The 22,038-nt window shown below is 39.4% G+C and overlaps 1 protein-coding gene across 3 annotated transcripts in view; it reads right to left on the minus strand.

Moving 5' to 3' along the window:
• NOTCH2 (notch receptor 2) overlaps nt 1-22,038 on the minus strand; it is a 182,036-nt gene that overhangs the window by 69,737 nt on the left and 90,261 nt on the right. For all 3 annotated transcript variants that reach the window (XR_005019250.1, XM_036846441.1, XM_036846449.1), the window contains exon 5: nt 13,406-13,528. Coding sequence is in view for 2 of the 3 variants with exons in the window: in XM_036846441.1 (XP_036702336.1) it covers nt 13,406-13,528 (123 nt within the window). In the remaining variant the exon portion in view is untranslated. The remainder of the gene's footprint in view (nt 1-13,405; nt 13,529-22,038) is intronic.

Raw genomic sequence — 22,038 nt, forward strand, 5'->3', positions numbered from 1 at the left:
ACCTCTCCAGTCTCTCCCCTTGAAATACCACTCGTGCCAGGCACTCTGGCTTTTTATTTTTATCCTTTCTCAACATGATCACAATCTCTCCCCGCTATGGGTCTTTGCACAAGCTGTTCCCTGTACCTGGAACACTCTTAGGCTCAACCATCCCCTAATAATTCATACCCACTGTCCATAGCTGAAAGAGACAGTACATACCTACCCCAAACCCAACTAGTTCTACCTGTTAATATGCTCTCTAATAACCTCTACTTTTCCCACTAGGTATTTATTATAGTTCAAAATCTTACAGATAATATACTTTATGTCTGTGTTATAGACTGTAAGTTCCATGGAGAAATGGGTGGTACCATTTACTTCATCAGTGAATCCCTAGCACTTAGCACAGTGCCCAGCTAATAATATTTCTTGAGAAGTAATCAAAAATATTTGTTAAACAAATTTGATCTGCTCTTGTCTTCTCTCACTTAAGTCATTCTAACCTCAAAATAATAATCATCTTTCAACTCATCTCCCTCACACCTTTAGGGTGTCTCTATCCTATTCATACTCCCAGACTTTCCATCACCCCCTTATTTACATCCCCCCATCAATACACATGCCTCTCATTCCACCCTCTTCCTTAGCTGCTGAACTCCATCTCATTTATTCCACACCAAATTCACCCTGCCTTTTGACCTGAATCCTTCAACTGTGTCTCAAGGGTGACTCTATATTGTGGGGTACCTTACTTCTTCAATTGAAACCCAAGATTTCCCTAAAGACTACATCCCATCAGCGGGCAGTCCTCCTCAGCCCTCCTCTTCCAGTTGCCTCCATCTGCATGAAGGTAAATAGGCAAAGAATCACTCTTTCCTTTATTTCCTAATGGTGCTACTGACTTCAAATAGTAAAAATAGACTTATTCAGCTATTTCTAGGTACTAGACACTGTGATGAGTGCTTACACTGATTTTCAAATGTAATACTATCATATAAAATTAGTCCAGATTTACAGACATAGTACAGGCCCGGTCCACACTGAAGAAAGATACTAAAGTATCTCAGGGAAGTAAGGAGAAGACTCTGACAGCACCCAATAATAGCCCTGAATTTGGAGGCATGAAATTAGGCCAGGAACAAACTGGAAAATTTAATGTTCCATTCATTCATTCATTCATTCATTCAACAAATATGTATATACTATATGCCAGGCTTGACCTGAGACTAAAATGGTAAACAAAAGAGTTGTGGATTCTACCCAGAATGTACAGAAAAGTAAGGGTTTTACAACTAAATAAACAGTTATAATAGTGGGTAAGAAGTGCTCTAATAGATACATATTGCCTTAGAAGCACAGAGCAGAAGAGAGAAGAACTATGTTCTGCAGGTCCAGTGGGGGATGCTATGTTTCATTGGCAAGCCAAGATTATGGCCTAATGGCAGCCTGTACCAATGCAGTGTGGGGTTTTTTGACAATTCACTTTCCTACAGACCACACCTTCAAACCACCTAAGGTTGCATTTACAACAAAAATTTATCATCCAAATATTAATAGTAATGGCAGCATATGTCTCGATATTCTAAGATCACAATGGTCTCCTGCTTTAACTATTTCTGAGGTTCTTTTATCCATTTGTTCACTGCTGTGTGTTCCAAACCCAGAATGATGCCCTCGTGCCAGAGAGTGCACAGATCTATAAAACGGACGGAGATAAGTACAACAGTAATCTCATGAACGGACTCAAAAGTATGCCATGTGATGCTACTTTAAAGTCAGAATAAGTGCATTACAGCTGAATAAATTGTAAATTACTGTTAAGAAAGAGAGAGAGAGGAGAGAGAGAGAGAAAGAGAGAGAGACTTTATATGTTAATCAGGTTGTGTAAGAATGTGTACGTATGTGAGAGGATGTGTAGAAAGGGGGATGGTGGGGAGGGTACTTCAGGCAGAAGGAGGTGTATGTGTACAGGTTTGAACAGAAGGCAAAATGTGACTTATTTGAGGCAATGAAAAAAAACACTGTGGTTCAATTACAAGGCATGCATCAGTGGAGATAAGGCTGGAGAGGGAGTTATACTCAGAGCCTTGGAACTGTATCCAAAGACAAGGGGGACCTACTGAATCACTTTAGGCAAAGAAACAGCACAATCCAATTTGTGTTTCAGAAAGCCCACCATGCTGCTACAGGGAGAATGGACTGAACTCCATCCCATCCTTCCAGGTCAACAGCAATTTAAAGCACTGAGGAGTCCCAGGGCTCCTGTGGCTGCTATAGCAACAAGAAAGTCTGTGGTGCTTCTGGGGCAAATTCCGGATGCAACAGCACCAAAGAGCATCCAGGCTCAGCCACTATATGGGAGTGATGGATGCTGTGTCAATGCCGGGTATTCAGAAAGCTGATGCTGGCACAGAGGCTTCTCCACACAGAGAAGAAAATGGTGCTACACTTCTGTCTCTCTGCTAGGAGGTCCACACTCTCGCTCTTACACTTCCTTGGGCTGCCGGGCTGTTAAACAGTTTACATAAAGAGCCCCTCACTTCCCTGGAAGAAAAAACTAACTGTAGCAGGGGTTCCAAAGAGAATCAACCTACTCTATTTATGGGCAAGCCATTACTAATGAGCAGAATGAGTAAAACAAACAAACAAAAAACAACCTGGAGTCCATTAGAACATTTTTCAATATAAAAGATGTAGAGGTACCACTTAAGATGTAGATGAAAAGCATACTTGTGAAAAATCTGCACTTCCAGAAACTAGTACATTATAGAAAGAATTGGTTCTGTATTCTCAAGAATTTTATACACATGTAGGTTTTCAAAAAAATGAAAATATAGGGCATCATACTCTGATGAAATGGGGTGGGCTGAGAGAAAGGCAGAAATAGAGAGGACCTAGATGCAATGAGTAAATACTATAAGAATATAAGAATGTAGGGCTTCCCTGGTGGTGCAGTGGTTGAGAATCTGCCTGCCAATGCAGGGGACGTGGGTTCGAGCCCTGGTCTGGGAAGATCCCACATGCCGCGGAGCAACTAGACCCGTGAGCCACAACTACTGAGCCTGCGCGTCTGGAGCTTGTGCCCGGCAACAAGAGAGGCCGTGGCAGTGAAAGGCCCGCGCACCGCGATGAAGAGTGGCCCCCCCTTGCCACAACTAGAAAAAGCCCTTGCACAGAAACGAAGACCCAACACAGCCAAAAATAAATAAATAAAATTTTAAAAAAAGAATATAAGAATGTAAATCAACTATACTCCAATAAAAATTTTTTTAAAAAAATATAAGAATGCCGTTCAAATACAAATCAGAATTGAAAATGATAAAGGACAGAACTGACAATGAAGAAAAATCAGGTATGAAGGAAAAACTTAGGAAGCTCTTGTGAAATGCAAAGGAAAAAACAAGCAGATTAAAATATAGGGAGAAAAGATTTTAGCTATGAGGAAGAATGAAGACCTAGTGTAAAGGTAATAGGTGTTCCTGAAGACACAAAAACAAATGAGAAACATAATCTTTTCTGAGGTGAGAATAGACCTAAGTCTGCAGATCCAAAGGGCTCGAAAAGACTAGGAAAAAATAATAGGAAATATACCTATACCAATATTGGTTAAAGTTCTGATTTTAAAGAGGGAGGAGAGAGGTGAAAGGAGAGACAGAAAGACAGAGAGGGAGAGAGAGAATGACTGAGCAGACACTGGACTTCCCTATAATACTCATTACAAGAAGCAAAGGAACAATGTCTAGGAACTTCATAACAATGTAATTTGTGACCCAAGAATTCAGTATCTACACAAGATGCCATTTGTGTATGAAGGCAACTAAACTAAAAAAATATTTTTCATATATACAAGAGCTCTGAAGATATGCCAACATGTCGCTTTTCTGTAAAAAAATTCTCAAAGATATACTCATTTGACTGAAAAAGTAAGTGAAAATAAAAAACTCAGGAATGAGACGGTTGTGATATAAATGTACTGGTAGTTAGCATAGAACAACTTACACAGAGAACTAAGTCTAAAGTGTTATAAATTGGATTTTAAAACAGTATACATAGCAATAATTTTTAAAGAACATGGGTAAGACTAAATTTCAGTAATAATAATACTATAATATAAATTTTAAAATCCCAGATCACATGAACAAAATCTGGAGAGTGAAGAGAAGATTAAGAGAAGTATGCTCATTCCTTACCTCACAGAAAAGGATATACTTTCATTTTTGACAGAAAAAAGTAGAGAGATGAATGCAAATCCAAATTATTCTAAACATGTATATCTTTTAAAATTTTAAAAACACTAAACACTAAATATAATTTAAATCATTTCACCTCTATCTATTGTCCTCATGGACTAACGTCCACTTCCTTGAATTACTTAAGCACATGGTTTATGTTCCTCTCATTCTTTGCTCTCCCATCTCCCATGAAATCAACATCTGGGTTGAGGACCAATAAGGTCATCTGAGCCAAGAGTTCTTAGTTTTCTCAACTCAACAGACCTCCACATCCACTCATTATCACAAACAGACTCACATTCTGGATCTCATTATAAGACACTCATTGTTCCAACTCCAAGATCTCAAACTGGTACTTCCACTCTCTGAATATAACTTCCAATCTCCCTTCTCTCCCATTCCCAACAACCATTTCACTTAATTTTTCCCCACTAAAACTTGAAAGAGTAAACCACTCCTAAATAACCCAGTTCACTAACCAACCCTTTTCCAGCTGCCTTAACTCTTTGTCTAGCCAAGGTTCTATGGTCGGTCACATGAATGAAGTTTCTGTCCCTAAAGCTACTGCCCTGCTGCCCCATCTCTCTCTCTCTCTGTCTCCCCATTTTTTACCTGTACAAAATCTTGAATAAGTGATTTATTCCTACTCCTCCTTTTACTCCTCCCTCAATATCCACTTTTCTCTTTAACCTCTTGCAATCTGGCTTTCTTCTCTCCTTTATAGAGAAACTCCATTTTAGAAGATTTCCAATGACCTCAAAAATTCTGACTAACTCTCTGCAATTATCATTTGCATTTGAGTCTCCAGGTTGTCATTCATTCAATAACCATCATTCGTTAAAATTGGTCCTGGGAATGCCAAAATAAGTAAGGCTAGTTCCCAATTCCCCAGAGGCTGAGAGTATATTAGGTGAGGTAATAAGCATATCAAACAGTAAGAGCAGTATAATATTGCAGGCGCTATAACAGGGGCATGTAGAGTTGAGTCAAAGGTACAATCTTAAAATGCATCCCCTGACTCAGTGATGCTATAATGGCAGAGCTTCTTCCAAACTCTTACACATCCCCTTCTCTCACCTTCATTCCCTGGATCCCTTTCCTCATCAATCTTCTTAAGTGTAGACTTAAGATCCAGACCCTCTGGCCTTCTCAGTCCACACACTTTCCTTACAGACTTGAACATTTCCAAGGCAACCAAAAATAAGACTCAAAATCTGAGTCTCTAGCCCCTACCTCCATTTTGACCTCCTAGGTCTTACTGCTGAATGTTTTCAATTGGAAAACTCACCTCAAACTCACCACCATCTCTAGCCTATTTCTTTATCTCTGTCAACAGTCCCCACATTCTCCCACTACTCAGATTTTAAAATAGAAGTTAACTCTTCTCAATCTCCCCCCTCGCCCAAACAAGGGCTTAGATCAGTGGTCCCCAACCTTTTTGGCACCAGGGACCGGTTTCTTGAAAGACAAATTTTCTAAGGACCGGAGGGCGGGGGAATGGTTTTGGGATGACCCAAGCACCTTACATTTATTGTGCACTTTATTTCTATTATTATTGCATTGCAATATATAATGAAATAATTATATAACTCACTATAATGCAGAATCAGTGGGAGCCCTGAGCTTGTTTTCCTGCAACTAGATGGTCCCATCTGGGGGTGATGGGAGACAGTGACACCCGAAGTGTGTTGCTTATGTCCAGTCTACTCCATAAGATGCAGCTTCATTGTCACTTGCCACTCACTGATAGGGTTTTGATATGAGTGTGCAAGCAACTGATTTATCATGGTCTCTGTGCAGTCACACCTCTCTGCTAATGATAATCTGTATTTGCAGCCACTCCCCAGTGCTGGCATCACCGCCTCGGCTCCACCTCCGATCATCGGGCATTAGATTCTCATAAGGAGCGTGCAACCTAGATCCCTCGCATGTGCAGTGCACAGTAGGGTTCGTGCTCCTATGAGAATCTAATGCCGCCGCTGATCTGACAGGAGGCGGAACTCAGGTGGTAATGAGAGTGATGAGGAGCGGCTGTAAATACAGATGAAGCTTCGCTCGCTCACCCGACACTCACCTCCTGCCATGCGGCCCGCTTCCTAACAGGACATGGACCAGTATCGGTCCCTGGCCTGGGGGTTGGGGACCCCTGACTTAGATGGTCCCCAATTCCTATCCATGCTTCTTTCAAACTCATGATCATTCCTACTTTTCAACTCCTACTGTGCTTATGTGTTGACTTTCTTATTTCTTCCTAGTGAATTTGACCATTCTTCAAAGATCAGGAATTGATATATTTCTTCTTTGTGTCTCTTATAGCATCGAGCATAGTACGTAACTGTAAGTTAATCAGTAAATATCTGTTATTGAAGCTACCTTACAAACATTCTCTGAGGGCTTGAAAAGTCATGAAATGAAACTGGATCTTTCCTGGGATGCAGCAAAAGCCAGACATTGAGTCATGGACCACGAGGGCAGAAAAGATCCCTCAGTCTCACCTCCTGCATTTATTGGGCCACACTAACCACTCACTCCTGTTCCCACCAACACAACCACTAATTAGCTCTGAGACCTCTGGGATGACAGTGCTTTAGGTTAGCACTCTGGCAGTCTGCCCAAATGATAGTAAACTGAGGTTGGGTTGGGGGCAGGGGAGCAGAATTCAAAAAAACAGGCTTATTTTCAAATCCCCACAATCAAGTTGACAGCAGAGAAACTGAAACGGGAGATGCATTTTTCCATTCCTCCACGCAGACTACAAATGAAAAGACTTTTGCAGTCCCAGATATACTTAGTTTCCACTCTCACCAAAAAGCTCCATTTCTATAGTATTAAAAATACAGAAAAGTGATTTTGAGAAAAGCCTCATTCTAGAGAACAACTTGTACCAACTAGAGGCAAGTCTGAAATAGGAGCACTGAGTTCAAAATCAAAATACCACCATGAAAAGACTCCGTTCCCAGAGAGCACCCCTGGCAGTATGTACTTGGTGATCTGTGCCAAAAATTTTTGCTAAAGTTGGAGCAATTGACAGCAAAGGGAATCTTAACTAACACTTTAGGTTCATCATGCTATAAAGGAGAGCTGAGAGAAAATGTGATTGGTTTTATTTGACTCATGTCCACCTAACTTCCATTGTTCACTTCTGCTTAGTGTCCCAAAGCACTATTCCAAGCCCAAGCTGAAATTACATTTCTGGGTTCTGCACAGGAAAATAAATCATGTCTGCCCTAGGAGTGAACCCAAAACCAAAAGCTGCCAGAGAGGAATTTGTGAGTTGAGTTTAGAGTCAACTTTAATTCTGAAGGAAATGAACCTTTAAAAGGAAAATTCAAATAACAACCTATGTAGACAAAACATTAGTCTACACTGCTTCAATTAATTTGGGGACCTTTTATAACTTTTTTTCTTAAGTGGATATCTGCCAGAGCAGACCTTCTCTCATAAGATGGCTTGGAGCCAAATACAGTAATAGTCAAGATATTTGTGCTCAGGCTTCCTCAAATCCTAAGGTATACATACATATCCTAAAGGAACATCCAACTACCGACTTATCTCTATAACAAGATTCCTATTTTAAAAAAAAAGTAAACCATTTGCCCAACTCCCAACACCGATTTCTTTCTTCCATCTGGGCTTTAGTTTGTTCAGAAGAGTGGTAGCCTTTGAAGGCACAAATTAGTACTATTCTAGACAACCATGTCAGGTAAAACCACTCTGCACTGGGCTAGGACACAGTTCTGTCCACAACTGATGTGGAAACCACACTAGAACAAGGTCAACATACTTTCCTCTAGTGAGGCCAATACAAGGGCACCTCGAGGATAGCTGCACATCCAGCCCTCTACCACCCAGGATCAAAGAGGATGCTTCTACACAGTACATCTTTGCATCTAAAGTAGGGTTGTCCACTCTATGACATAAATCACAGCAAGATCCTTTTGACCCACCCCCTAGAGAAATGGAAATAAAAACAAAAATAACCAAATGGGACCTAATGAAACTTAAAAGCTTTTGCACAGCAAAGGAAAACATAAACAAGACGAAAAGACAACCCTCAGAATGGGAGAAAATATTTGCAAATGAAGCAATTGACAAAGGATTAATCTCCAAAATTTACAGGCAGCTCATGCAGCTCAATATCAAAAAAACAAACAACCCAATCCAAAAATGGGCAGAAGACCTAAATAGACATTTCTCCAAAGAAGATATACAGATTGCCAACAAACACAAGAAAGGATGCTCAACATCACTAATCATTAGAGAAATGCAAATCAAAACTACAATGAGGTATCATCTCACACCAGTCAGAATGGCCATCATCAAAAAATCTACAAACAATAAATGCTGGAGAGGGTGTGGAGAAAAGGGAACCCTCTTGCACTGCTGGTGGGAATGTAAATTGATAGAGCCACTATGGAGAACAGTATGGAGGTTCCTTAAAAAACTAAAAATAGAACTACCATACGACCCAGCAATCCCACTACTGGGCATATACCTTGAGAAAACCGTAATTCAAAAAGAGTCATGTACCACAATGTTCATTGCAGCACTATTTACACTAGCCAGGACATGGAAGCAACCTGAGTGTCCATCAACAGATGAATGGATAAAGAAGATGTGGCACATATATACAATGGAATATTAGCCATAAAAAGAAATGAAATTGAGTTATTTGTAGTGAGGTGGATGGACAGAAAGACTGTCATACAGAGTGAAGTAAATCAGAAAGAGAAAAATAAATAACGTATGTTAACGTATATATGTGGATCTAAAAATTAAAAAAAAAAGGTTCTGAAGAACCTAGGGGCAGGACAGGAGACAGGAATAAAGACACAGACGTAGAGAATGGACTTGAGGACACGGGGAGGGGGAAGGTTAAGCTGGGACGAAGTGAGAGAGTGGCATGGACTTATATATACTACCAAATGTAAAATAGATACCTAGTGGGAAGCAGCTGCATAACACAGGGAGATCAGCTTGGTGCTTTGTGACCAGCTAGAGGGGTGGGATAGGGAGGGTGGGAGGGAGATACAAGAGGGAGGAGATATGGGGATATATGTATATGTATAGCTGATTCACTTTGTTATAAAGCAGAAACTAATACAACATTGTAAAGCAATTATACTCCAATAAAGATGTTATAAAAATAAAAAATAAAAAAAATTAAGTAGTGTTGTCCAATAGAACTATCATGAGAGATACAGTTGTCATTTAAAATTCTCTGATAGCACTTTTAAAAAGGAAAAAGAAACTGGTGAAATTAACATATTTTATTTAACTCGATGTATTCAATACATTATCATTTTATCATCTAATCAATATTTAAAACATTATTAGTGAGACATTTTACTTTTTTTTCATACTGAGTCTTCAAAATCAGGTATTTTACAGTTGAGGCACCTCTCAGTTCGGACCAGTCACATATCAGATGCTCGAGAGCAAGATGTGCCTAGTGGCTACCATATCAAACAGCATGGACCTAAAATGTTTTACATGATAACTGTTTGCTAAATAAATGAAAAGCTCAAAAAGTTTTCTACTGCACCATTTATTCTCCCAATAAGAGGTATCAGTTCTGTGAATAGCAAATAAAACCTTCCGAAGAAAGGGAAGCTGACTCATTTATCCCAAATCAAACCATGAGTAGACTTGGAAAAAATTTCTGGTCATCTTGAAGTCCAGAACTTGCTGCAAAAGATCAAGCCTTCTACGTAGGTGTACTTAGAAAACAACATGGTACCTATCAGGCTCTTCTCATTAAAAATGTGGCCAATTCCCAAATCTCCATTTACTGCAAAATGATACCTAGGTTTTTTTAGCTATATAATCCCACCCATTTTTTTTCAGATAGCTGGCAACTTCATTTCCTCTCCTAGTAGCCTGCTCAAACCCTTCCTTCTCTATTTTGTCAAAAGCCAGACCAAACAGTTCATGCATCGAATGCTTCAACTCTGCAGCTGAAAATTGTAAAGGGAATTCTGAACAAAGTTGCAATAAGGCTCTTAGGTATAGTGAAAAAACCACCAGACTGAATATAAAACACTTACTTAGTATTAACTTCTAATCTCAAAGTAACCAGGAACATGAACACACACACACACACATACACGCACACACAAAGAATAAGTCACCATATCCTAGAATAATAAAACTATAATTTGAACATTCAATCTGCTAAAAAATAAAGTCCTTAATAAATAAAAAAATTTTTTAAGATAACCCATAGAGTCAATTTGTATAAAAAAAAAAGACCACAGATTTGAGCAGACTTGTAGTTCAGCAAGCCTAGATTCAAACCCTAATCCAACCACTATGTGCCTTGAGTAACATTGTTTAACCCTTCTGAATATCCATTATCATCTGTAAAAGTAATATTAAAAAAAAAACTCTACCCCTCATACAGTTATTGCGAAGATTACATAAAATAAAACACTGTAATTAGCTCATTATTTGGGTGCTAATAAACATGAGTTAACTCTCAGCTCCCAGCCCCATTCATTTCTTTAATTTGTATAAGGCAGAAAATACTAATGTGACTTTGTTTACAGCTCTAATGTCAGTATCAATAGGAACACTACAACCCCAAATTTTCTTTCTATTCTTCTCAGAATGAGGTTGGGGCTGGGATCAGGAACAAGCTCAGCTATATGCTACTGACAACAAAGGTCTGTAAAGCGCTCTGGTAACTGACATCATCAACAGTTCAGTGACCCCATTCCCTCACCTCAAGCATATAATAATGCTAATATTAATGTGGTGAGCATTATCACAGAGGAATGTATGGGGTAGTTAGGGAGCCCAGAGGGTAACACTTAGCTCAGCCTAGAGAGAGAGGGCACGGGGGGGGGCTTCCTGAAGGTGGTACCCACTTGATCTGAGCCAGGCAGGCAAAAATGGTGAGGACTATAGGGAGAGGAGTGGAGAAGGGAAATCAGAGAAAAGAAATGGTGTGAACAAGGACATAGGACGTGGCTGATACAGGAAGCCGTTCTTATTGCCGAAGAAGCAGATGGGGCTGAGGCCAGGGAGGACTTCACATAATGAAGGAAGGACCTTGGACTTTATCCTGTTGGTCATGGGGACAGTAAAAAAAAAAACAAGGCCGTCACTGGAAGTCAAAGATTGGCATCAGTGAAAAAGAGGAAGGAAACCTGTGGTGGGAAACCAAAGACTGAGGGTATTTTAAATGACAGCAGATCAAAAGAAATAAATACTGACACATTGAACTTATCTATCATTTCTGCCATCCCCTCTAGAAAAAATACAAAAGCACGTGGAAAAAGAAACATCTTCTAAGGGCTTTCATAGAAAAAAGGTATTTACTAAACACCCTGGGGTAAGAAATTTTGGTAAAATATCATTTCACTGGGAAACTTTCCCCCAAGATTGGACCTTCCTAATTAATATCAAAGCAGGAAACTGAGTGTGCTATCAAAGAAAAATCAGCAGTGAGATCACAATTATCATTTAATCTTCATTGGCATCAGGAGCCTTGGTACCACACAGAGCCACTCTCTCCCACAGGGCAAGGGAGAGATTAGAATGGGGTCAAGTTCCTAACAAGTATCTCATCCTGCCCAATACCACTGTGAGGATCATTAAAAAGTGAAAAATTCAAATCTTTCCAGTTACTATTTGTCACATAATTAACTTTACAGTAATCTTTTTAAGTTGGAAAAAAAAATGGCGTATGAAAAAAATCACCAGAGAAATGGCAAAAGCTAAAGAGAACAGAGACTATGACAGAAAGAGCAGAGGGTTGGGAGTAAAGTCCTAGGATCAAGAAATCAAGAAGAAATTCTAGGGGAAGTCCAATTTTAGGTAAACCCAGTGGGAAAGTATCTTAAAAAAAAAAAAAAAAAGACAGTTTGGGGATTAAAAGCAGAAATGTGTGCCCTTCCAGGAAATCGTATTATTGAAGTTTTAAAGCCTTTTAATCTTTTTCTATTCCTAAGTCTACAGCTCTAAAGAGTACTCTAAATAATTAGCTGCTGCAGATGAGGGAAGGCAATTCGGAGACTCTAAGGAATACCAGGTAGTAACAACAGCAATCCAATTTCAAGACTTCTTTGCTGGGCACAATCCTTCACTGGTACTGGAGTTTCTTCCTTATAACATTAACTTATTCTTGGGTTTCCACATTAAATCAATCAACTTCTCTCAAAAAGGCTCAGTTTTAATCACTTAATCAGTTCTTACTTGTCTCCACTTTCAGTTAGATAAATAGATATAAACAGAAACTGGAACCAAATGTCTGCATAAACTCACTTAATTTCAAAAATAAGAGGAAAATCTGCTTAAGACAACATTAGAAACTTCCAAGAGGTTGTAAATTTAAGCAAGACTACTCTTCTAATGTCAGAGGCAGAAAAATCTGTGTGCAAAAAGGGATACAAAAAAGGAAAAAATAGCAATGTAGATGGGTGTCGTAAAAATAATGTCATCAAGAGGACCTGCCCAACCCTTTGCATAATTATAGGACATGACAATAAGATGAGATAGATTTCTGTCTGTGAACAAACAATAAGCTCTGAACTCTCGCAGCCTGCATAATTTATTTTCATTTTTTTTTCAGTTGGAAGAAGGAAGAGCATTTTAATAACCTTTTCATATAATTATGAATATTCTTTGATACTATACCAAAACTTGACAAGTTGTAGCTTCTTCTTCTTTTCCAGCTTTATTGAGCTATATTTAACATAACATTTGTGTAAGTTTAAGGAGTACAACATGATGATTTGATATACATATGTATTGTGAAATGATTACCACGATAAGATCAGTTAACACATCCATTACTTCACACAGTTACCATTTTTTGTGTGTATATGGTAAGAACATTTATATTTTTGCATTTAAGTACGTTCCTTTCCTCTCAAATACTTAATAAGCATCTACTATGTTCCAGGCAATGTGCTGTTTTACCAGATAATAACCTCAGAGTCTTTCAATAATGTTCTTTCTCATATCTCCCACAGCACCTGGCATGGTGCTGAGCTCACATCAGCTGCCCAATAAATACCCGTGAAAATATTTCTTCCTTTAAGTGAACATGGGGGAACATATGGGGTTCGCACTATACCCAATGATGTAGCACAGAGACCCTTGTAAAAGATGCCCACTTCAGTAACAGACTGCCTCTGGTTACCAACTTATGCCCCATTCTGACTGATCTGTCACACCGTACATACCTGTCCACTGAGGGGGGCAGCGGCAGTTGTAAGTGTTGACCCCATCCACACAAACCCCTCCATTCTGACACTTGTGATTAGGACAGTCATCAATATTCCGCTCACAGGTGACCCCTTCAAAACCTAGTAAGACAAGAACAGAGAAAATGATAAATTCTCATACAGATGGTGTGATCTGCTCTTCTCCACAGGGCATGGTCATCAGAACAGACTGACTTCATTATTTCAATTCAATAGCCAGCAGCTGGTCAACCCAAGACTCACCATATAAAAATCCCCCAATCTCCTGTCTTCTCTTGCCTCAAGCAGAGTCAGACACTTAAAATGATTCATTATGCCAATGACATGCCTTCATAGTTACCTCACAAGTATTTCAAACTGTTTTCATGAAATAAAATCCCAGTGAAGATAAATGTCTACTCAGAACAGCTATTTACTCGTTCTAAAAAAACAAGGGTATTAGATTTTCCCCAGCTCCATGCTAGGTTAATGGGAAGAACAGATAAAAGATTACCTAATTAAATTTAAATTCCTTTTTTTTTTTCCTTGGGAAAATCAGCGTGGTGGGAGGGACATAAGAAAAAATATTGAACTTAAAAGTCTGTAGATACAGGTCAAGTTCCAACCTCACTGCTTATAAGCTATTTAATACATGGTAAATTACAAACTCTGAAGTAGCTTCCTCATCTGTAAAATGAGGCTGACTGCACCTGCCCAGCCTGCCTTTCTAGGTTGTTATAAGTGCCACATCATGAGTCAGGTAGAAATAAATATAAAAAGCTATCTGAATATGGGGTGGCATTATTACTAACTAAACTTGCTAACTATTATTACTAACTAACCAACCCTTCAAATTCTTCATCCTCCTCTTCACATTAACAGCATTGCTTCCTTCCGCTTGACTTCTCCCTTTCATGAAAAATGAAACTAGCACACCAAACTTCACCCTAACTGCCCATAGAATGTTCCTCTATAATTTATACATTGGGCTTTTTCTTTCTCTCTCCTTGCTACCAAATCTCTTAGCTATTAAAATAGAAGACTACCAGCTTTAAAACAAGAGAGAAAGTTCACTGATCATCCTCTTATTTGAAATACATGTGACTAAGTATTTGCCCTCTTCAAAATGTCCCTTAAGTTTCTCTCTCTTACTCAAAACACTTATTGGGTCTTATACTAGGCACTGGTATAGGTGAGTAAAAGAAAGAGTCCCTGCTTTGGGGGCATTACAGTCTGGTGAGTGGGACAGACATCAATCACACCTTGCTTTATTCATTCCTTACCACAGGCTACTGTGGTATTCTACATCTGCTCTGTTACACTGGAACATGGCTGGTTTCTCTGAATACAGTAGCAGTCATGTAAATGAGTATGAACCAAGTAACCAAAAAAATTACCCAGAGAGCAAAGGAAATCACTTTGTAGAAGATGGAGATAATTGAGAACTTGACTGAAGAGAATTCTGTTTCTCTAGGTGTTTGGTACTCAGTCCATTCAAGCAGATGAGTCATTAAGTAAGCTGTAAGCTTGAGAAAGGCTATGAAAAATTTTATAGACTCAGATTTTTAAAAAACTTAATCATATTACTCCTATATCTGTTTAATCACATGAAAGTCTTACAAATGGACTAATGAGTCAGTAAATGTTGAACTGTTTAAGCCGACCCATAATTATGATAAAGTGAGGGCAAATCTACAGATCCAGAAAGTACAGTCCTTGAACAATAACTGAGGTCTGTGTTTCTAGTCTAGTGCTCTTAAATGGAGACATTCTTCAGAAAAGTCATAGATAGTTTTAGAGTGTAGGAGGGAAATAAGGGGTCCTGGCCCACCGCCGTTAGAACCTGTGTGGTCTGGTGGTGTTCCAGAACTGCTATTGGTCATCGTCCCCCTAACTTGATCTCCCTGGTGACTAAATATGGTTGACTAGGGTGTCAAGGAGGTGATGAAGACTTTGTAGCCAAACTATAAGGACTTGAACTGACCTTGAATTTATATTTGCCAGTGCTACAACTAACTGAATTCACCAACCACAGACAAATTAAGAAAGCAGAAGCATTTCAACATAACCACAATATATAAGAAATAAAATGTCTTCTTTTTATGACTGACTAACTATTTTAGTTCTTACCTGTCACTATGTAGGTAGGTGAGAAGACAAGTAGGTGAAAGAGTTAATTCATGGTTGAAGCATGGCCTCTGGGGTCAAACTGCCTAGATTCAATTCTCACCCTTGCCATGCAGTAGCTGAGTGAACATGGGCAAGATACTTAAACTTTCTTTCCTCTCTGGGGTAATTAACAGGACCTACCTGAAAGGTTGTTTTAAAGATTAAATGAGTCAGATATAAAAAACACTTAATTCAGTAAATTGTGTTGGAACAACTGAATATCTAGATGCAAAAGAATAAAGTTGGACCCCTTCCTCATCCCATACACAAAAATGAACTCAAAACGTAAGAGTTAAAATTACAAGACTCTTAGAATAAAACATAGGAGTAAATCTCTGTGATGTGGGCTAAGCAGAGATTTCTTAAATATGAGCAAAAGCACAAGCAACAAAAGAAAAAAATTGATAGTTTGGAATTCATCAAAATTAAAAGCATCTGGGCTTCAAAGGATACCATCAAGAAAGTAAAAAGACAGCCCACAGAATGGGAGAAAATACTTGCAAATCATGTATCTGTTAAGAGACTTATATCTAGGTTATATAAAGAATTCTTACAACAAAAATTAAAATACAATATACATAATATAATAATACAAATAGCCCAGTTATAAAATGGATAACAAATCTAAATAGACATTTCTCCAAAGAAGATATATAAGTGGCCAATAAGCACATGAAACGATGCTCAACACCAGCCATGAAGGAAATGCAAATCACAACCACAGTAAGCTATCACTTCACACCCACTAGGATGGCTATAATTAAAAAGACAGATAACAACAAGTGTTGGTAAGGATATGGAGAAATTGGGAATCCTCATACACTGCTGGTTGGAATGTAAAATAGTGCAGCCACTATGGGATATAGTGTGGCAGTCACGAAGAGATTAGGGTTACCATATCACCCAGCAATTCCTCTCATAAGTATATAACCAAAAGAAATGAAAACGTATGTCCACTCAAAAACTTGTACAAGAATGTTCACAGCAGCATTATTCAAAATAGCCAAAAAAAGAGGAAGCAGCCCAAATGTCAATTCCCTGGTGAATGGATAAATATGGATACAAAGTGGTAAATCCATACAATGGAATATGATTCAGCCATAAAAAGGAATGAAGTACTGATACCTCCTGCAACACAGATGAACTGTGAAAACATTAAGTGAAAGAAGCCAATCACGAATGACCACATACTGTGTGTTCCCATTTATATGAAATGTCCAGAATAGGCAGCTCTATAGAGAAAGTAGATTAGGAATTGCCTAGTGCTGGGAGGGAGTTAGGGGGAGGTTAGGGAATGACTGCTAATGAATACTAAGTTTCTTTTGAAGTGATAAAAATGAGCTAAAATTTATTGTGGTGATGGTTACATATATCTGTAAATATACTAAAAACCACTGAATTGTACACTTTAAAAGAGAAAATTACATGGTATGCAAATTATATCTCAATAAAGCTGTTATATTAGAAGGAAAAGCACTTAAAACAATGCCTGATGCACAGGAAGTGTTTTACACATATCAGCTAATGCTATTGGCTTGGCCAAAAAGTTCACTTGGGTTTTGCCGTAAGATGTTACAGAAAAACCCAAACGAACTTTCTGGCCAACCCAATATTATATATCAATGGGATCAAAGCATCCCTAAGAGGTTATCTACTCTGATCCTTCTAAGTTACAGATGAAGAAGGTAAAGGCCACGTGGTTGACCTACCCAAGTTTAAATGCCTAGTAGGTAGGAGTCAGTACTGAACCAGAAATTTTATTCAGTTTCGATCAGTATGATCTCTGGGACCCCAGAGTTACCTTTCATTAATCTGAAAAACTGATCTTGGGTCAAAAGTTCCCATGTCTGAGAAAACCCTAACCAAATCAGTTCTCCTCCAAAGTTAAGACAGGATTTATGCTTTAAAAATAGAGTTACAGTACTCTTTTTGGAAATAGCTAGCAAATTCTTATAAGAAAGTCTACCCAAGGGCGAGGGGAGTAGGGAGGGAGGGTAAGGCTTAAATGAATAAGTTATAGTGGAATCACTTCTTAAAAATGTTTTAAGGTTTTAAGGGAAAGGGAAACAGACAAGTCTCCAGACCTGTGGGTGGGATGGGTGTAACAGACTTACAGAAAGGCTCACATGACTGTACTAAAAGGAGTCCACTGCTTAAAGCCAATTCACATCCTTAAAAGGCCAAAAAGAAAGAAATTAAACTCAGAAGGAACATTTTAAGACTATGCTGTTATAAAACCATGGGCCACGTAACTGATAAATGATGACAGTGAGGGTGGGGAGCAGAAAAGTGTCTTTCGAACTTGTCATCCCACATAGAGAACAGCATCTCTCAAGAGAGCTTCCATATCTTTCCATTTTCAGCCCCCGGGAGGTGTGAGGGTGGAAAGGCTTGGTACAGAGGCACAAAGAAGACAGCAGAAAGGGGAAGCTGAGATGACACAACCAGGATTCTCCCAGGCCAGGCTGAAGGTCCTCAGGAAGAGCTTCTGTGCACAGGGATGAAAGAGTGAGGAAAACCCAGGGATGCCTGGAACTGGACAAAGGCACAGAAGTAAACAGCTATGTGCTACCTTCTCCCCTGCCTCTGGGAAGAAACCTGTCACAAGAGCAAGCGGGCCTCACCTCTGTCCCACTGGTTTCCTCGGCACACCGCCTCCGTCGTCCTCTGAATGGGCCCCAGTGAGCTCACCGACCCCATGACTGGCCCCTGGATGCCTGCCCCGCCACCCACCCAGGTGGTTGCTCTACCTGCCTCCCTCTGTAGCTCCCAAATCATCTCCACTTCCCTTTCTAACTTTACCTCCAAAGAAGTCAGAGAAATGAATACAGGGGTTCAAAAGAAATAAATTCAGAGCATTTTTAAAAATTATAGAATATAGGAATTCTCTTCTCTATCACACTCAATTCATTCGTTTGTCAAATATTCATTAAGTCTCAATTTTGTAGCAGGCAGTAAGCTGGATACTGGGGGCGGAAATTAAAATGAGGGTGTCTACTGGCAAGGATGAACAGTCAGTTTGATAAGTGCTGTGCTAGATGTATACAGGTTGCGAAAGACCTCAGAAGGTCTCTAGTCCCCACGGGGTAGGGGGTATGGAAGGCATTTCAGTGAAGTAGGTGCCTTTGACACATCATAAGGAATAAGTTCTATATAAAAAGGCAGGGTGGGTGGGGGAGGTAAGTGACAGAAGGCTGAGGAGGTAGCATGGGCAAAACTGCCAAGCATGGCAGAACGGGAAAGACTTCCAGGAACATCAAGTAAAACTAGACGCAGGGCCCCGGTTAGAGGAGCTAAAATAATGCGCCTGGCAAAATGGTACGACAATTTCTGCATCTGCTCCAGTGAAACCTGCCAGAATATGATTAGTATAATACCCAAGAGAACATCACATGCCCGTGCATATGAGAATGCAAGAGTTTCTAACAGTTTTTAAGCTCAGCAACTGCAGAGCAGACACAAAAGCCACAAAATGTGGTTAAGCTTTATTTTAATGATATAGGGATATTACATATAATCAGCCTGTAAAGTACAGAGGTGATTTACAAAGGATAAACCTTCCTTGTTTGGAGAGGATGGATCAGACAGCTTTCTATGAAGTTTAAAAATCATAAAGGAATAAGGAGGTACAGGAGAGAAAGAAAAAGGGAAAGTCCATCAGGGACTGTCCTATTCCAACTGAGAACTCACAGGTACAGCCAGGAGATACAAACAACCCACTGCTTTCTGATTACCTGTGCTACTTCTTAAAATATCCACAAACATAAAACCAGTTCAACTCATTCTCTCCCCACTAACCCAAAAAAATTGGGAATCAGTGATTCAAGAATTTATTTTCTATTTTGTTCTTTTGTTAAAATTATTCTGGTTGAGTGCTCCTCCTCAGGGCTTCTGCTAAAAACTTTACCTAATGGTAGTTCATAAGGATCTGGATTGTTAACAGTTGCTGATTCAGGAAGATGAAATACAGTTCCTTGGTTTGATTCTATCAGTTCCCTTTTGAATATATTCCTTTCTTCTTCCCTCGATGGAGAAACACTTCTTTCTTCATTGCACAGGATGAGTCATTCTTGCAGTTTTAATTCCCTCCCCATCAGTCTTAAAATAATTCTAAAATCAACTCAGTAACTACAGTGCCCTTTGCAGGCAAAGAACTATATCTTAACCATTCAAAAATAATCACTAACTTTTGTGGGGTTCACTGACTTTCAGAGTTGAAAAGAACTCCAATTCTTTTTACTCAGTACTAGTATAAACAAGTACAGAAGGAGAAGCTAGACTAAGTCTAGGGTGCACGTTACCGGGAAGAAAATGAGAAGACCAAAGTTACGTTCTCAATACCACCACATTATACTAAACTCAATCTGTCAATCAATAGGTGTGTGCCTATTATATACCTGGCATGGTTTCTAGGTGCTTGGGACATATCACTAAATAAAAACAAAGATCCTAGTTTTCACTCTGGAGAGGGGAAGAGGCAGCAGAATTTAGAAAAGACAGACAATAAACGATAGACATAATGGGGTAAATTACATAGCACAAATTATATAGGAAGATGATGACAAGTGTTACAAAAAAAGAAAAGAAAAGAGAAGAAAAAGTAGACCCGGGTCAGTAATGAAGGGGGAAGGGAATGGTTACAACCTGAAATAGGGTGATCAGGGTAGGCCTCAGTTAAAAGTGCAAAGACTTGAAACGTGGTGGGAAGCAGCCATGTGAGAATTGCAGAACCCGGACAAAAGCTACTGTGCCTCTCGCTGACTTGGTTTCCCCACCTTTAGAACTGAAATAATGATTCTCTTCAAATAATGGTGTTGTTTACATTGAGACAGTAATTATTATTTTAAGTAACATTTTAGTCTCTTGGACAGTGTGGAGGGCAATGGGGGAGGGACAAGGAGAATGGTACTGCATTATGAAAAGGACTCTGTAAAAGAAAATCGTCTCCAGGCATTATTTCCCCGTGTGGAAATAAAGTTAATACTTTGCAAACTCCACCTGGGACATAAAAACAATGAGCGTAAAATCTTATACAGGGGCTTCCCTGGTGGCGCAGTGGTTGAGAATCTGCCTGCCAATGCAGGGGACACGGGTTCGAGCCCTGGTCTGGGAAGATCCCACATGCCGTGGAGCGACTGGGCCCGTGAACCACAACTACTGAGCCTGCGCGTCTGGAGCCTGTGCTCCGCAACAAGAGAGGCCGCGACAGTGAGAGGTCCGCGCACCGCGATGAAGAGTGGCCCCCGCTTGCCGCAACTGGAGAAAGCCCTCGCACAGAAACGAAGACCCAACACAGCCATAAATAAATAAATAAAATAAAGAATTAAAAAAAAAAATCTTATACACTGTATAAATATATATTTGTTCACAGTGTTATTGCACTATCGTTTTGAATTCTTTTTTAATTTCCTTCTATACATGGTCCAAGCTGACGTGATCTGTTTTAGATCATGCGACCCTGAAAGGCAAGAACTAGCCTACTTAACTGTTTTTAAATATCTGCAATATATGTATGTATGTAACAAATACTGTCTGATCATAATTAGAAGTATCTCCTTTTTCTTTTAACATGAACCTACATTCTTTTAACCCAAACACCTCTAAGCATTTAACAAAAAGTCTTACACATTTCAAAGCACCCTCAGGGGCAGACAAGTAGTACAGTGTCATGGAACAAGATGTACAAAGCACAGGCTTTGGAAATAACCTGCTTGGATTTCAGGACTCAGCCTAACCACATGTCAGCTGTGCAACTTTGAGTAAATCACTTAACATCTCCAAACTTGAGTTGCTTCACCTGGGAAACTAGAAAAACAATACCTATCCCCAAGGTTTTTGTGTAATGGAGCTAATGGAAGCAGAAGTACCTGGCACAGTGCCTGACTCATAAAAGGCATTAAATACATGTTAGTAAACTCTTTGCCAAATCTTCTGCCCCCAACGCTGCACCCCCCCATCCTGATCCCAAACACACACATACACACACACACTTCGTCAGTGTGTAAAAAAATGTCTTGCTTTAAACTATAAGGAGAGTGTAAGAGACAGCCAGGATCTCCTTACTCCATCCCACTAGCCCTGGCAACCTCTCAGCTGTGGAATCCTTGGTTATTTCCTTTCTCAAGGAGGAGATACTATTCTGGTTTGACAGATCCTTTCCTGGACACACTCTCAGAATTCCCTAAGGCTGTTATCGTGGCTAGTGGATAACAATGCAGAGGCTATGGGAGTGAATAATCACTCTCTCCCTGCTAAAAACTTCCTTTATTGACTTCTCTAACTTCCCGTTAGTACTTTGCTGCCAAATCAACCTCTTGTTCTAGGCAACTATTAGAAGTAATTTTCTTGAAACTAAAAAACACATTTAGTCTTCAACAATAAATTGCACTAACCTCAATTACTAGCCACTTAGGCTATTAGAATATTAGACTATTAGAAAATTTGCAAAATTAAATCGTTTACAT

The sequence above is a fragment of the Balaenoptera musculus genome, chromosome 1, assembly GCF_009873245.2.
Source record: "Balaenoptera musculus isolate JJ_BM4_2016_0621 chromosome 1, mBalMus1.pri.v3, whole genome shotgun sequence".
Classification (NCBI taxonomy): domain Eukaryota; kingdom Metazoa; phylum Chordata; class Mammalia; order Artiodactyla; family Balaenopteridae; genus Balaenoptera; species Balaenoptera musculus.